Genomic DNA, 16,357 nt, shown 5'->3' on the forward strand with positions numbered 1-16,357 from the left:
ATATACTATATTTTTATTTCATAGAATGTAACTATAAATCCCACAATTCTTACTTTGCTCTATCTTGTATATTGAGCTATTTTATTTGGCTGGGATTGTCTTATATAAAAATATTTCCTGTCAACAATCTATATATATAAAAGTGAAAATGTATGCATGTATGTGTGTATGTTGTGTGTCTGCTAAAAACTTTCGACAGACAGAACAAAAATTCACAAACTCGGTATCATATTGAAGCTCCATCCTTCGCTTTGAAAAATATCGAAAAATTGGCCAAAAACATTCATTTTTTTTCACTCCGAAATCGACAATTTTCGACAGAAACGGTCCTCTCGTGACGACGACCGGTTATACGCATGTGCCAGATAACGTCATGACTTGATTTACTTTAAATAGTTGAAAAATTGACTAAATTTCATGTACGCCGCGTTAGCTCATTTGATTAGCGCGTTGGTTCGTTATCTAAACGTTTTGGGTTCGAATCATGGTGTGAGATGTCTTTTTTTTTTTTTGATTTTTTAAATCTAAATATTGAACCAGTGATATTTAAGCCATTTTTCACGTAATGTTCGTTTTTCTGTGTTTTTTTTTTTTTTTTTTTTACTTCGCTTTTCCACCTCCGACCACACACCCAAAAACACCCGGGTACCCACCGATTTTTAAAATTTTAATATCGAAACAGGCTTATTTAAGCCATTTTTCACGTGTTCGTTTTTCTGTTTTCATCGTTTGTTTGCCTTACGTTAGTTTTTTTTTTTTTTTTCGATGTTTTGATTACCCCTCCCCCGCTTAAGTTTTAACGTTGTTTTCTTTTTTTACTTCGCTTATAACAAACAAACCTGGTCATTGACGTCGTCATCACGCTCTATGACTTCCATGCGCGCACCTGTCAATTTGGTTCTTACTTAAATAAATTCAAACATCTTTCAATAACTCATTCTGGCTGGCCGATTTTATTTTCAAACTTTGCCTCAGGGCTTCGGGTTCGATCCTACCCCCCCCCCTCCCCCCGGTTTCTTTTTTATTTAAAACCACACACACCTCCAAACACCCGGGCAATGCCGGGTACCCCCCACTAGTCTATATATATAAAAGGCAAAATGTGTGTGACCATTTCGTATATGTCTCGCAAAGGCTTCTTTCGCACATGCTCCGGGGGGGTGGGGTTATGATCGCTTAGAACTATTTATATACCCGCTAGATAATAATATCTAGGATTTGGGATCGCGGGTCGCCACTACATTTATTTACGTCGACTTTTATGAGATTTGCGCTGTTTCGCTCTGTCGACTGTTTGTCCTGCTTTTTAGTATAAATAAAGTGAAACTAAAAATTCAAAGAGTGCGTTCTCGGCAATGCGCCGGGAAACGTCCAGAAGCAATCAGCTTTGATTAATGTGAGGACAAACTCCTCTTATATCAGACAATTGCTAATCAATCTGGACAATGGGGAGATGGTTTCCCCTTCCCCACCATCTGTTGGGGAAAAAACCAAAGTTGGGTAAACAAACCCAAACGCTGCCTCGCAGCAAAAGTTAACTGCTTGACTTCTATTTGAATTCATTAATTAGGTCAAATAGAAGCAGCAGAGTAAACTTTTGAGGCCACCTGTTTTTAATAGTTAAATAAATTCAAACGTTTTTTGTTGTATGTCGCGGTGGCCCAATGGTTAACGTTGCACGATTTTTTTTCACACTTTAATTTCCAACTTTGCCTCAAGGGTTCGGGTTCGATCCTCATACTCACCTACCAAAATTTTTTATTTTTTTATTTTAACCCCCCCCCCTGGAGTTTTGATTTACCCAAAACCACACACACCTCAAAACACCTGGGCATCGCCGGGTACCCCCCCCCCCCCCCGCTAATATTTTATAAGACTTTAATTTAACTGTGATTTAACTCCTCTCATTGCTTGGATATTTTTCCTAATATAGGTATATCTGTTTACTGCATAATTTTCTAACTCTTGAAAGGAAAGACAATTCATTTTCTAAAGTGCTGATCAGTATAATGCTAAAGGTCAAATTTTTGTGTCAACACTATTTGTCTGTCCGGCTCATTTCCACTTTAGCAAAGTTTAGTCTCTAAACTCTAACTGATTTGCTAGTTTTTAAGAAAAAAAATTGGTCACTATTTTTCCAAGTAAATTGAATTACTTCCGTTTATTTATTTTTTTTCTACCTCTCTAATGCTTAGTTGATCTGTCTATGGTTCTGTTCACGAGACAAAGCTGATGTGTTTTCAAAGGATTTCTCATCCCTGCCTTCCAACCTCCATGAGGCGCCTATTGGCAGGAGGCCCATAATATGTAATTCTCTAAGAATAATTAAAAGAAAAATAAAACCAGGAAAAATATTAAACCCAAAAGTATATTGCCTTGCACATTGCTGACTTCTGCAAAGAGAGATACTATGCTACATCGCTTACTATGATCAACACCAAATGTCGCATCAGGGAGATATGTATTGCTATTACTGCTATGTTTTTTTTAATATAATAATTTATATATATGAATATTTAATACAATATGTTTTTGTTTTTTTTTAATGTAAAACTTTTGTTTTTTATTTATTTATTTTTTTTCATAAAAGAAAAAATAAATTAAAATATTTGTAAAAACAACTTTTAAGAATATAACTGTGATTTAACATTTCTAACAAAATCATAGGGACAGTAATTAAGTTTTAAAAATCCAGTAAAAATACAGAATAGTTAACACTTGATAGCTCATAAAAAAAACACAATTTATATCAAATGCATTAGAGTGAAATTCTCTACCTAACCGGACAGATCTTTTACAGTTATACCATTTTTTAAGTTCATATACTTTCTTCTAAAAGACTATCTTCTCGGCCACTGATGACTACAGTTATGGCCTCCATTAATGTAGATTTTCAAGACAGATTTTATAAGAGGAAAAGTATGAAATAAAAATCATTATAAATATTAAAACTGATTTGGTTTGGTAAATAATTTAATTTTTTTTTGTTTTTTTTTTTTATAAAAAAAAAAAATCAAACATTCAAGTTGCTATTTATTATGAAAAATTTCTTTTAAAAAAAATTTGTTTCTGATTCTGTGATCCCAAAAACTGGTTTTCATACCTTGTACTAATTAAGCAACAAACATTTATTTTCAGTGGTGGACGACGATGTGGTCAAATTAGTTTCTTATCATGGGCCAGTCACATAGCTTCCCCGAAATGGTCAGCAACCTTGGCATTGTGCAAGGAAAGCTGACCAGACATTTGGACATCATCAAGAAAAGTGCTGTGCTTACATATGAAGAATTTTTGGACTCTGTTGACGAGCTAAACCAAACGTAAGTAGACACAGTATTGTTCAAAAAATCTTTTTAATGAAAAAAAAAAAAAAAATGGTACCACCAAATCAGGCTGTGTGAAGATACTAGTTTCCTAAACTTAAGATACACCAAACCTTGATGCTATTGTTTTTTCTTTTTTTTACTTTTCTTTTGCAAAAATCCAAAACATGTTCTGCAAAACCAAAAGCAAAAAACACAATTTTCTTCTAGACCAAACCAAACCAAAGAACTTGAAGCATACTTTTTTTTTTCTTAGAGAGCCATTCAAAAAGTAAAGCCTTTTATTTTTAACTCTAAAGCTAAAATTTTTAAGAGCTACAAATATGGGAATGGTACCATTAAAACGAGTGACCTTTTGTGCTCCAGAATTTATTTTTCTACATAGTCCCCACCATCCTCAATGCACTTTTGCCAGCCGCTTTTGAGACCTTGATCGTAAAAGTCTGGAGCATGCTTTGTCACTTGTATCTCTGTCGTCATTCTGAAATCGATGAATCCATCTCCTAACTGCGCTGACATCAACTGCATTGGTTTTGTAAATGTTCAATAGGCGCCGGTGAATGTTGATTGGTTTAATTTTTCCTGCATGGAGGAATTCAATGCCGGATCTCTGCTTCTGACACATTCAATTGCTTTCTTTGTCTCATACCGTTAATATCTGCAATAAAAAAAATGAAACTTTCTGGTTATGAATGCATAAGTTCAGTGATCTTAACAATGCAATTTGCAATCCCCTCTGATCAGTTTGGGCAGAATAAAAAAAAAAAAAAGGAGGCATTACTTTTAGAATGTTCCTCATAACATGAAAAAGCTTGATATGCTGTAAAATAAAACCAAACTAATGAGGGAAAAAATGTTAGTTTGAGACTAAGTCAATCTGTAAGTATGTGATATGGAAAAATTTTTGAGTGGTATTGAATACAGTGTCGTGCTTAATCTGTTCCTTTCAGATGCTGACATAATTACAAGTGCTGAAAATACATCTGGTCCAACTGTAACATAACGTGTATGAGCATGTGGGAAAATATCAACAGGAGCTGTAAGATAGTTGACTTACAAAGATATTAGCAGCAGTAGCCAAAAAAAGCACAGATGCAAATTAGGAATTGTGCACTGGCTTTCATGAGAAAAAAAAAGAAAAAAAAACTCCACATTATTATAAAGATTAAGCATCGCCTTTTTCGCTCTTAAAAATGAAATTTGTATATGTGATTATTCTTTCTTTTGTTGTTATTATCAACTAGCAGTTCCACCCGGCTTTGCTCGGGTTCTATGTACTGTTCATAACTTTATGTGCATATGTATATATTAAAAAGTGTGAATATGTATGGTAATGCCTTTCTGTATAATAGGCTTTCTTAGAGGAAAGTTGGTAGAGACCGCAGATAGCAAATTTAAAAATAAATTTGACCCCAACTTTGACTCCTTAACATTTATTGTTTTGGGCTCAAATTCAATTAAAATGTTTGATCCATGTCCAAGTATCCTACATCTAAAATTTCAAGTGTTTAGACCCAAAATTAGCGAAGGGGTTTGATAGTCTGCAAAGGTCAAACTCTGTAAACTTTGACCACTTGGCAGCCAAATTTTTGCCTCAAAACTGATTAAAAAGCTTGCTGCATGTCTGAATACCCTTTATGTAAAATTTCAAATGTTTAGACCATAAATTGGTCTTAATAGTTTGCTAGAGACTGCAAAGGTAAAATCTTTGGACTTTGACCTCTTGGAAGCCAAATTGTCAGCAAAAACAATTAAAAAGCTTGCCCCTATGTCTGAATACACTTTATGTAAAATTTCAAATGTTTAGACCAAAAATTGGCTGAGTAATTTGGTAAAGACCACAGAGGTAAGTTTTTTTTTTTTTTTTTTTTTTTTTTTTAAACTTTGACCCTAATTTTGACTCCTTAACATTTATTGTTTTGGGCTCAAATCAAATTATAAAGTTAGATCTATGTCCATGTAGCCTACATCTAAAATTTCAAGTGTTTAGACCCAAAATTGGCAGAGGAGTTTGGTAGAGTTTTCAAAGGTCAAATCGTTGAACTCTGATCCCTTAACAGCGAAATTTCTGGCCGAAAACCGATTAAAAAGATTTTCTCAAATCTCAATATCCCTTATGTCAAATCTTGAGTCTGTAGATCGAAAATTGACAGTTATTTGGTAGGGAAATGTACACAGACAGACAGACACAGAGACATTTTCACTTTTCCAGATATATAGATTATTATAAAGATTAAGCATGTTTTTTTTTTTGTTTTTTTTTTTAATGAAAATTAAATTTGTATACATGAGTATTCTTTTTGTTATTATTATCAATTATTATAAAGATAAAGCATCGTTTTTTTTTTGTTTTCATTGTTCATAAAAATTAAATTTGTATACATGATTATTCTTTTGTTATCAATTATTATAAATATTAAGCATAGTCTTTTTAGTTCATAAGAATTAAATTTGTATACGTGCTTATTCTTTCATTTGTAATCAATCATTATTAAGATTAAGCACTCTTTTTCGTTCATAAAAATTAAATTTGCATACGTGACTATTGAAACGATTCGGAAACACGCATGTTCACTTTTATTATATTACTTATAAAAATAGTTCATAGCAAGAATATTTAGACATTGAACTTGAATATGACCATGCTGTAGTCGGCAGGGAAGCAATCATGTGGTAATGTGTTATGAGCAGAGATGGAATTTCATTCTTGCGTATCGATCACTCGGACTCTTATGCCATAAACAAGGAGTGTATTTATGCTAAGGCCATTACATGTATTTTTTGTTGTCCTAAAAATCTTTAATTTATTATAAAATTTTGAGCTGTTTGAATTTTTATTTAATCTCTTTTTTCAGTACTGCTAGCTTTGCTGATCGTAAGGGAAAACAATTACGCTTCTCTGTCTGTATAGGAACAGCTGACACGGTATTGTGGAAAGGAACAGTTAGGATACGCTGCCAAAAGGTATGTTTTTAACCTCTTCCCTTGTTATCCCAAATATTCATGAGATATGCAGTCTGACCCCCCCTTTTTTTTTTTTGAATCCTGAGTATTTGTCTTTTATCGCTGAAACTAAATTTATTAACCTTTAACAGTTCAATGATAATTTTACATCTTCTGAGTGTTGACAACTTTTAGTTCTTTGTGCAGTGTGATAAGCAATTGTGTATTTAATTACTATTTTCAAAATATAAAACAAATAAGAGGAAATCCACTGTTTGAGAAGAACTTGATATTCAGAATTTAAAATTTAACGGTTGAAAAGATGCACAAGTGCAAATTTTATTATAATAAACGTATCTAATTATTAAAATTAAATTCGATTTTTTAAAATTAAAAAAAAAAATTTTTTTTAATTTTTTTAAATAGTAAAATATTCTTTAGCAAGAAATACTTATAGTTTTTTTTTCTTCTTTTGTGTCATGCTAGAGGTAATACCTGACACGTCCTCAGAAGTTGGAAAGAGGGGCTGAATGAAGTTTGAATGTAAAGTGCCAGTCATGTATATTTGTCTTCTATCGCTGAAACTAAATTTATTAACCTTTAATGCTTTAATGACAATTTTACATTTTCTGAATGTGGATAATATAAGGTATAATTATGTTGATACAGCATTTCTTGTTAGATCATCAAAGTGAAGCAAGGTAGAGCCTGGTCACTATGAGATGGGTGACCATTTAGGAATACCAAGAGCTGTATGTAGGAAGACGTCAACATCTCAATGAAAGAACTGCAAAAAACTAGCATTCTTATCTCCTAATGGGGATATAACTGGGGATCTGTTTTGAATTTGATGTTCTCTTGAGACTTCCTCCTTTGGAAGAAGCTGGTTCAATGCATAAACATATCTACAGAGAACGTATGTTTGTAAAAAGAATGAAAAAGTTATTTATTCATTGAAAGCGATTGTTTGAAGATTAATTAGGCAGTCGTCTAATGTGTGTTTTGAGAAATCTATTAATGCTTTGTTAATGTCTAGATAGAACATGTGGTTCTTGCTAGTTTATTTGTGAAGAGTAATGACTTCATTGTTTTTAAAGAATAGAATATGGACAGACATTGTTTAATTTTACAAAATGGAATCTGTAGAATGAAGATATGTGTCTGAACATCCAATGAAAATGTTATAATTAGAAGTAGAATGATTATTTACCTAGTGAATGTGTTTTAGATTAATGTTAATCACATAAAATGAAATATTGATGATTACTATGAAATATTTTTCTCAGTGAAGCCTAGAGTGTAGAAGTATATAATAATGACAGAGTAATATATCCTCCTATGTCCTGTAAATATGAATTGTTGGGGGGGGGGGTCACCTTGCTTGGAAATATTGTAAAAATTTATGAATTTGATTGAAACTGTCTGATAATTCCCAGAAACATGCATCAGGTAGTAGCAAATAACCAGACCATAATGAAATTATGTGTGGTACCTGTGTTTATACTCCTATAACGTCTTTTGGGAGAGGGGGGTGGGAAATAAAGTTTATTTTATTGATATAGAGAAAAGATAGATAATAATTCTAAATTCACTTAAGAAAATATAAAAAACCTGCCTTAGTTTATATAAGTTATTAAAAAAGTGAAAAGATTAATCCTTAAAAAAAATTATTTTTTCTTTATTTTAGTATAAAATGCATTTTGTCATGCAAGAAAGAAATACATACTGACCCACTGTGATACTGTAAGCCTATCATGTAAGCTTACCACACTCGGAGATTAAAATTAATCTATAAATAAACATTTTGGATAGTTTTTAGAGTTGTTGACAAAAAAAAAAAAAAAAAATCGGTCCATGTGCAATACTAATTTTTCACAACTGATTGTCTATCTGGAAGTGCTTTAATTCATGAAAAATCATGAAGGAATTGATAATCTAGATGTAAATAGATGAGTGTATTATGTGACCAAAAGCACATCAATTTGTTTGCACTGCACCTGCTGTTGCTAGTCTTTTTATTTTGAGATTATCATGGATATGAATTCTCCATCTTTTAGCAGAATCCTGAGTATTTATGCAGAGAATGACCTGCTTCTTCATGGATGTTATGTCGGCATATTTCTGTAGCTTATGTAAACTGCTGGAATATGCTGGGTGCCGATCAAATTTTTAAAATGCTACATAAAAAGAAACCATCATGATAGAAAACATTGTTGTATTTGGTGACTCTCTATTCCATTTGAGGGATTTTTTATAAGGTGCGGAAACTTGTATGCAATTTCTCTGCACCTTCTCTCTCACAGATGTTATGTTGCTAGTTTCAGTCTTTTCTATAAATACTATTATTGCACGTGTTTTTTAGAATTGTCTGTTTTTATCTCTGTGCTCTGAACTCGTAGCATTTGTATCCCCGACAAACCCGCTTAGCAACAAAATCATACCCCTTTACTGTTGAGGTTACTAAATGTCAGAAAACTTTCTACTCTAATAGCTTCTTCCTTTGAACAGGTAGACTTTGGAATTCTCTTCTTGCTACCTGCTTCCCTGACTGTACTGATATGCAGAAGCTTAAATGTAATGTAAACAAACATCTTGTTAATCTTCCCTAAGCATGGTCCCAAATTGTGGCTCCTTATGCCCAAGTAGCAATGTGCCTTGTTTAGGGTGAACCTGAGTAAAAAAAAAAAAAAAAATGCACATATTTAAAATCTCCTTAAACTGCATAAGCACCAATTTTGTTTTATCCATTTGCATTTAATGTTCATTCAAGTTTCTAGCAATCCGTAGTTGTTTAGAGACATGATATGTATACACTTAGTGGTAAATTGTTATTCAGCTGAAATTGGATTACCTGGCAAAACAGTTTATTTGGCAAAGTGTTCAACTAAAGAGTTCCAGAAAATCAATTTTGTGCCAGTACTTTAATTGAATTCTTGCAGCTTAAATTCTCTTACAATCCAAAATGTTTTTACGATCATCGGCACCTTGTATTTCTATTATTCTAGATTAACACAAAGACGATGAAAGTGGAGACCTCCCGGCTGCTTAATTTGCGGGAGTATGTGCTGCTCTACAAGGAAATCACAGAACAGATCGGAAATATGAATGTCAATGAAGAGACAGGCGAAGATGTTGGACCATGCTCAGCATCGCTTCTTTTTGATGAGTAAGCATAATCTTTTATGTACATGTACAAGAAATATATCTGTCTCAGGACAGGTAAAATAAATTCTCCAGTTTCATGTTTCCCCATATAAAGATTAAAATCCAGATGTAGTGCTACTAAACCTTATCTCTAGAATCCTTATTCTAATTTTGATCAAACTCCATTACATGATTTTCATTCTAAAAAATGCCTCAAAGTTAAGGCCTAATCTTAACACTTCAGAAGAAATTGAAATTTAGAGAATTTTGCTTGATTGGTATCTAATGACTATGGATCAAATTCAATGTTGAATTTGATCCATAGTTATGTATACTCCTATATATATATATATATATTTTGTGTATTGATATTTATATTAAGAAACTTTTTTCTATTCATTTAAAAAAAAAACAAAAAAAAACTTTGTTATATATGGTCATGGAATTGCATTCATTTACAAAAGATCTAATTTTTTTTTTTTTTTTTTACAATGTGGTCACACTTATCAAGGCCCGGAAGCCACGTGGGGATAAGGGTTATTGCATGTTCTTTTAAACATTTATTTTTATTAATTCCCTATTAGCTTTTTGGTTTTCTTATGGGATGATCATCTTTAATTAATTATTACGTGTAATTATATTCATGCAGATATTTTATATGATTTATACTTGCGTAATATTTGCATAAAAGGTTATAGTAAACACAAACTTCTTTCTATATTGTATATTTGTCTATGCATATATATATTTGTTTAAAATATTTTGCTTACCAAACTCTTCTGTCAGGTTTTGGTTTACAGACATGAAAATTAATATATAGGGTATTCGAACCAATGCGAAACTTTATATTTGGGTTTTAGCCAGAAAAAATAAGTGCAAAGTGAAAATTAAAAAAAAATGAAATTTTCCAGGTGAATGTCGAATGACTGCATTACGAATATGCATGTGTAACGTAATAACTATTGCCTCATGTTTAAATTTTTAGCAAATATGTCTTCATAGCTCAGGTATAAACTTAAAAGAAAAAAAGTAAATCGAAAGCTAAATGTTTTGGTTTCGATTCTTGGTAGAGGTGCACTAGCCATATTTTTTTTTTTTTTTTAAATTTTTAAATCATTATTATATATTAGGTACAATATAATAATAAATGTAAAATCTGCATTAATCAAGATATCATATTTAAGCATATTTTATGACTGGACAATGCCGGACAGCCTGCTAGTATATATCTTTATATAAAAATTTGTATTCCTGTCTGTTTGTTTGTTCACAATTTGATTAATATATACAAAACTATCCTTACTTTACTCTCTCATTTATTTCTATATATACTGTGATTCTTGCAAACTATATACAATTAAGAGATCATCTCATTTATATATTACATTAAGAAAAATCGATTTTTATTAAATAGCGGTATCTTAGTTAATGTTTCTAGCGAGAGAATCGTTATAATGTTCTATTTAAAATTGTTATTTAATAAATTTTAAACAATAATTATATTGATAACGTATTTAATTAAATTTATTTGGAATTATTATTCCAACATCGATTTTTTAAATATTCAAACAAACAAAAAAAAAACTCACGAAAAAGTGAAAAGATTTCATTTGTTTGTTTTTATTATTCTTTAAACGGCTATACAGAAATCGGTAAATTTTTACGATGTGACCAAGCGTAAAAAAAAATAAAGATCTACTGCCCCCCCCCCCGCTCTAAATATCACAATTTACACTTTTTTCTTTTTCCACGTTAATCTCATCAATTACAAAGTTAACTTTCTAATTAAAAAAGCGGTAAATGTTTACGACGTGACCCAGCGTCGTTTAACCCCTAAAAAAAATAAAAATGAAGACCTACTTATTTTTATTTTTGGCCTAATACTTTTAAACAGCCTTTATAAATAATATGAAAGAAATTTTGAAAAAAAATAAAATTAACATTTTAGAGTGGGGGGATCACTTTTCCATATATATTTAATGTAAAATGAGCACCCACTTTTTGGCCACCAAGCATTCAACAAGACATGTCACCTGTAGCATTTTTCAAGTTTGGCGAACGAGGTGGGGGGTGACAAAACATGACAAATACAATTTTTTTTTTGGCGGGGGAGGGAGACGGAAATTACATTTGAAACATAAAATAACAATAAATTTAATTAATTTTTATGAGACCACTGTACTTTCACCTAACAATTTCATAAATAAAACAAAATATGACATATTTTCTTTTGGGGAGGGGTGTTACATTAGAAACATAAAATGACAAAAAATTTAATTTAATTGATTTTGGAATTAAATTTTACTAGATCTTAATTTTTTTTTTTTTTTTTTTTTTTTTTTTTGTGATTGCACGGGCATTCACTGCTATTTTATTGAAACAAAAGTTGTAATGATTTATTTTTAATCATTTATTTTTTTGGGGGGAGGGGGGGTTCTTTCCAGTGCTCAATATCCAGTTCAATTTGCTCAAAATATATTTTTATATTCAATTATACATAACAAAATTAGAAATCATTTGGATCTTAAATGTAAAAAGACGCCATTTTTAATTTTGTTAAAATGTCAAACATATACATCTGTGTGTACATAAAAGACAAATAAAAGAAATTTCTTATTTTTACCTTAAAAAAGGGATGGGCATGTGAAAAAAGAAGCCATTTCTTAAATTTGATTATGCAGCTTTGTTCAAAAACGCATATTCATATAAATGAATATACATATACATGCAATATGTACCCATTTAAAAAGAGTGTTTTTTTTTTATTTGTTAATTAAAACAATGCAAAAAAAAAAAGTAGGACATCTTTGATAAATAAGAAAAAACTAATGTGCATAAAAAAATAAAAGTCAATTGTAATTTATGCATGCCTGAAAATAAGCATGCAAAAATTATTTGTCAAAAAGGAAATTTACAAAGAAAATGTTTGAAAAAAAGTGACTTTTTTTTATTTCAGTAAAAGTATTAGTTACGCATTTGTAGGTTAAAGTGTTAATACAAATGAAATGGATGCAGTTTAACATCTTGCCCAGGACTAATTTTTCTTTCTTCAATATATAGAAATTTATATACATACAGGTCTGTGAAAAATTATTCAGTCGAATCCTCTAAAAAGTTTTGAAGCAAAACGCTTGTTGTGGGTTTCGTGAATACATCAGTGATATTTTGTTCTGATAATATGTAATTCAAAATAATGGATTCCTTTTTCATCTCGTTTTCTATGATATGGTATTTTATATCTATATGCTTAGATCTTTGGTTGATTATAGTGTTCTGTGCTAAGACTATATTGGCTTGATTATCACAATTAATTACTACGGAGCTTTTAGTTAATTCTGGCTCTAAAATAATCTTTAGGATATTTTTAAGGTAGTGCTTCCTGGGTCGTGTGTGTGATTGTGATAAATTCTGCTTCACATGTAGAGAGAGATACAATCTGTTGCTTTTTAGATTTCCATGAGATAATAGGCCCATTTTCTGATAGTCTGAAACAATATACAGATATACTTTTTCGATCTTCATCATTTCCCCAATCTGAATCTGAAAGTCCTAATTTTAGGGGATTTTTTGATTTTCTAAATACTAACTTCTGTTCTTTATTTCCTTTTAAATACCTAAGGACTTGTTTAGCTCTTAAGTCCTTCATTGTCGGTCTTGATAATTTTTGTGACAGTTTTGTTACTGTATAGCATATATCGGGTCTCGTCACAGTGATTAAATATATAAGACTTTCTATGATTTCTCGTATAATTTATTGTCTATTATTTCAAATTCTGTGTGCATATTTTTATTAATATCATTTTCGACTGGTGTAGAGTTTTTTGCACTCCAGATTTTAATAGTATTTTATCAATGTATCTCGATTGATTAATCGTAATAAGTCCTTCCCTTTGAGTAAATTCATCCCCAAAAACCAGGATATTTTGCCAAGATCGCTCATTTTCAATCTTTTACCTAATTTGTTCTTAACATCGGTTAACATTATGTCACAATTTGATGCGATTAAAATATCATCGACCCATAAAACCAAAATCAAGTTTGCCTTTGTGTTGGGTATATAAACAGGGGTCTGCAGCACATTAAATTTTTGGTTAATCATATAATCATGAAATACTGTATTCCAACACTGCTTTAGACCGTACAATAGCATGTGGCGACTTAACAAGTCGCCACACGCCATTTTTATTTTTCATCATAAGCATTTTTTACGTCCATTTGATGGATGTTTAGGTTATATTGCGATGCGATTTGGAATAAGATTCTGATTGTCATTAGGTTTGTGGTTGGTGAAAATGTAGAAAAATATTCTATACCGTAAATCTGAGAGTATCCTTTAGCAACAAATCTAGCTTTGTACTGTTCTACGCCTGATGCTGTAGTCTTTTTTGTAAAGACCCATCTTGTAGAAATAACATGTTTATCTTTTGGGAAAGGTACTACCGTATAAGTATTATTTTCGGTCAAAGCATCTATTTCCGTTTTCATTGCTAATTTCCATTGATCACAATGTTCTGAATTAATTGCTTCATTAAAGCTTTTTGGCATATTTTCCATGGAATAGCAATAGTCGGTTTGATAATCTTTCATGTTGTCGACCACAAAAAATTGGGCTGTTTTCTATTTCTTTTGGGCTATCTTTCGACTTTAACATCATCATTATCATCATCATGGATACTCTTGTCCCTGTCAACTTCATTGTCTTCATTTATTTTAATAATTTGAGGAAATATAATTTCATCCTCTTCATATGACGGGGTTTTGTATTTAGAATTAAACGCGCCTGTGAATTTTACACATCGGATTTTTAAAAATTTTATTTTTGTCTAGAAAAAAATACTAAATTGGCTGGACTGTTTTTATCGTATCCAACAAATATACCTCTATCGGTTTTAATATTTAATTTACTCTTTTTATCTATATATGCGAAACAAGTTGAACCAAATACATGCATTCAGCTTAAATTTGGTTTTCTACCGCAGCAAGCTTCATATGGGGTTTTAGATAGTGTTTTGTTAAAGCGCCTGTTTCGTATATAGGCTGCCGCCATAAGTGCGTACGTCCAAAAGCTTTTGGAGAGTTTTGATTCAATGAGGAGACATCTTGCCATTTCAAAAAGTGTCCGCCATGCTCTTTCTGCAGTCCCGTTTTGGTGTGGCGATCTAGGGGCCGATTTTTCATGCTTGATACGATGGTTAATTAGTAAAAGTTCAAAGTCTTTATTAGTGAATTCCGTACTGTTGTCAGAGCGAATACACTTTACTTTACTGTAGGGAGCCATGTCAGCTAAATATTTTTTAGTTGCTAGCAGGGTATCAGATTTGTCCTTTAAAAAGTAAACCATTATTAAACCTGAATGGTCATCTACAAAATTCAACACATATCTATAATGTTCTCTGGCCATTGGTTCCATGGGACCGTTCAAGTCATAATGCCCCTGCGATAGGATTTTCTTGGCCTTCTTGTCTGGTATCTTGTTTTGATAGTTTGTCATTTTTCCCTGCATACAAACATTCCAGTTGAAGTATTTTGATGTTTTTATTTTCATTCCATCAACTACAGTCGGCAACTTTTTGATATCAGGAATATTGCAGTGTCTAAGAATTTTATGCCATATCTGTAAATCATGGCAGGTGGTTTTCGATGGGACTACGCTATTTAAATAATATAGTCTTCCATTTTCTTTAATGTCGAATACAGTTCCATTCGGGTACACCAGTTTTGATTTATTGGGGCTAAAGTTTATATTTGCACCTTGTTTAATGGCAGCTTGTACAGAAAATATATGTTGTTTATATTTAGGGATTAGAAGAGGTTTTTCTAGAGTACAGAAACACAGTTCACCTTTATTGTTCATTAGTGAGATTTTAGCATCACCTCTTTTCAAAACGATATCATTTACTCAACTCCCGTCAGCAAGTTTTACAAAATGATTTTGTGGTTTAAAGTTGGGATCAAAATCTATAAAATCAGATTCCATTGTGCCGTTGCACCACAATCGACAAGAAAATTATTGTTTGTTGAAGCGTTAAACGTACACAAAAATAAGAATGTATGTTCGCTAACGGAGCTCTCCACATTTTTAATAGAGTCGCCCTTTAAAGTCCTGTATCAACATTGGAAACTCTTGTGATTAGGTCGTCCACAAGTATAGCAAATAATTTTTGTACTTTTCTTAGGAGAAAAATTGTTTTTGGCAAAGTTGCGGTTTTTATTCCCAGCATAGGTATAATTTAATTTTGGTGTTTTTATGCATTTTTAAATTTCATGATATTTGTAGATTAATTTTTTTTTTTTTTTCTGTGATCATTTTTTTCAGTTTCCTTGTAACTTCTGAGTGCTACCTTGAATTGACTACAAGTTATGGGTTTTTCTTTCTGGGTTATTTATCATGGTGGTAAATGGCTTGAAATCACTCCGTAATCCTGTAGAAATTTTATTTTCCTTTTTTTCTATTTACCTCCCCTTCCTTTTTTCCTACTATTAGTGTCTTTCTACTCTCTCCACCCCCATCCTTTCCCCCCTCTAATTGGTGTATTTTCTTCTCTCTTTCTCCTCTTCTTTTCTTCCCCTTTCTCAATGTATTTGGTGCTATTACTTCTTGCTGTGTCACACGGGATTCGATTGGCTAAAACATTGAGCACACCATTTTAAAAAGAGTGAAACCAGCAGAAGCTGGAGAAGAAAGAAAAAAAAACACCAGAGACTGGCAGGATACTAAAAGCACCAGAGCGGTGTTGGAATTAAAAAGAACCAGAGCGGTGTTGCAGCGTTTGAAATACAAGAAGAAAGTAATATTAACCATCGAGATTATTAAACTTAACAAAAAAATCCTGAACGGAATCGAAATCAGATAAAATTATAAATTCGAGAAACAAGTAAAACAAAGTCTGTTTTCAATTTCCAATAAATTTTGGTAATGGATCCTCCATCGATTTATTTCTAGTGGT

The 16,357-nt window shown here is 31.7% G+C and overlaps 1 protein-coding gene across 2 annotated transcripts in view; it reads left to right on the forward strand.

The window, feature by feature from the left end:
• The window catches only part of LOC145303562 (RING finger protein 141-like), an 89,185-nt gene that overhangs the window by 28,988 nt on the left and 43,840 nt on the right, over positions 1 to 16,357 (forward strand). For both annotated transcript variants that reach the window (XR_013873739.1, XM_080145075.1), the window contains exons 2-4: positions 3,139 to 3,320; positions 6,179 to 6,287; positions 9,272 to 9,432. Coding sequence is in view for 1 of the 2 variants with exons in the window: in XM_080145075.1 (XP_080001201.1) it covers positions 3,175 to 3,320; positions 6,179 to 6,287; positions 9,272 to 9,432 (416 nt within the window). In the remaining variant the exon portion in view is untranslated. The remainder of the gene's footprint in view (positions 1 to 3,138; positions 3,321 to 6,178; positions 6,288 to 9,271; positions 9,433 to 16,357) is intronic.

The sequence above is a fragment of the Euprymna scolopes genome, chromosome 19 (assembly GCF_053919585.1).
Source record: "Euprymna scolopes isolate OS-2025 chromosome 19, ASM5391958v1, whole genome shotgun sequence".
Taxonomy (NCBI): domain Eukaryota; kingdom Metazoa; phylum Mollusca; class Cephalopoda; order Sepiida; family Sepiolidae; genus Euprymna; species Euprymna scolopes.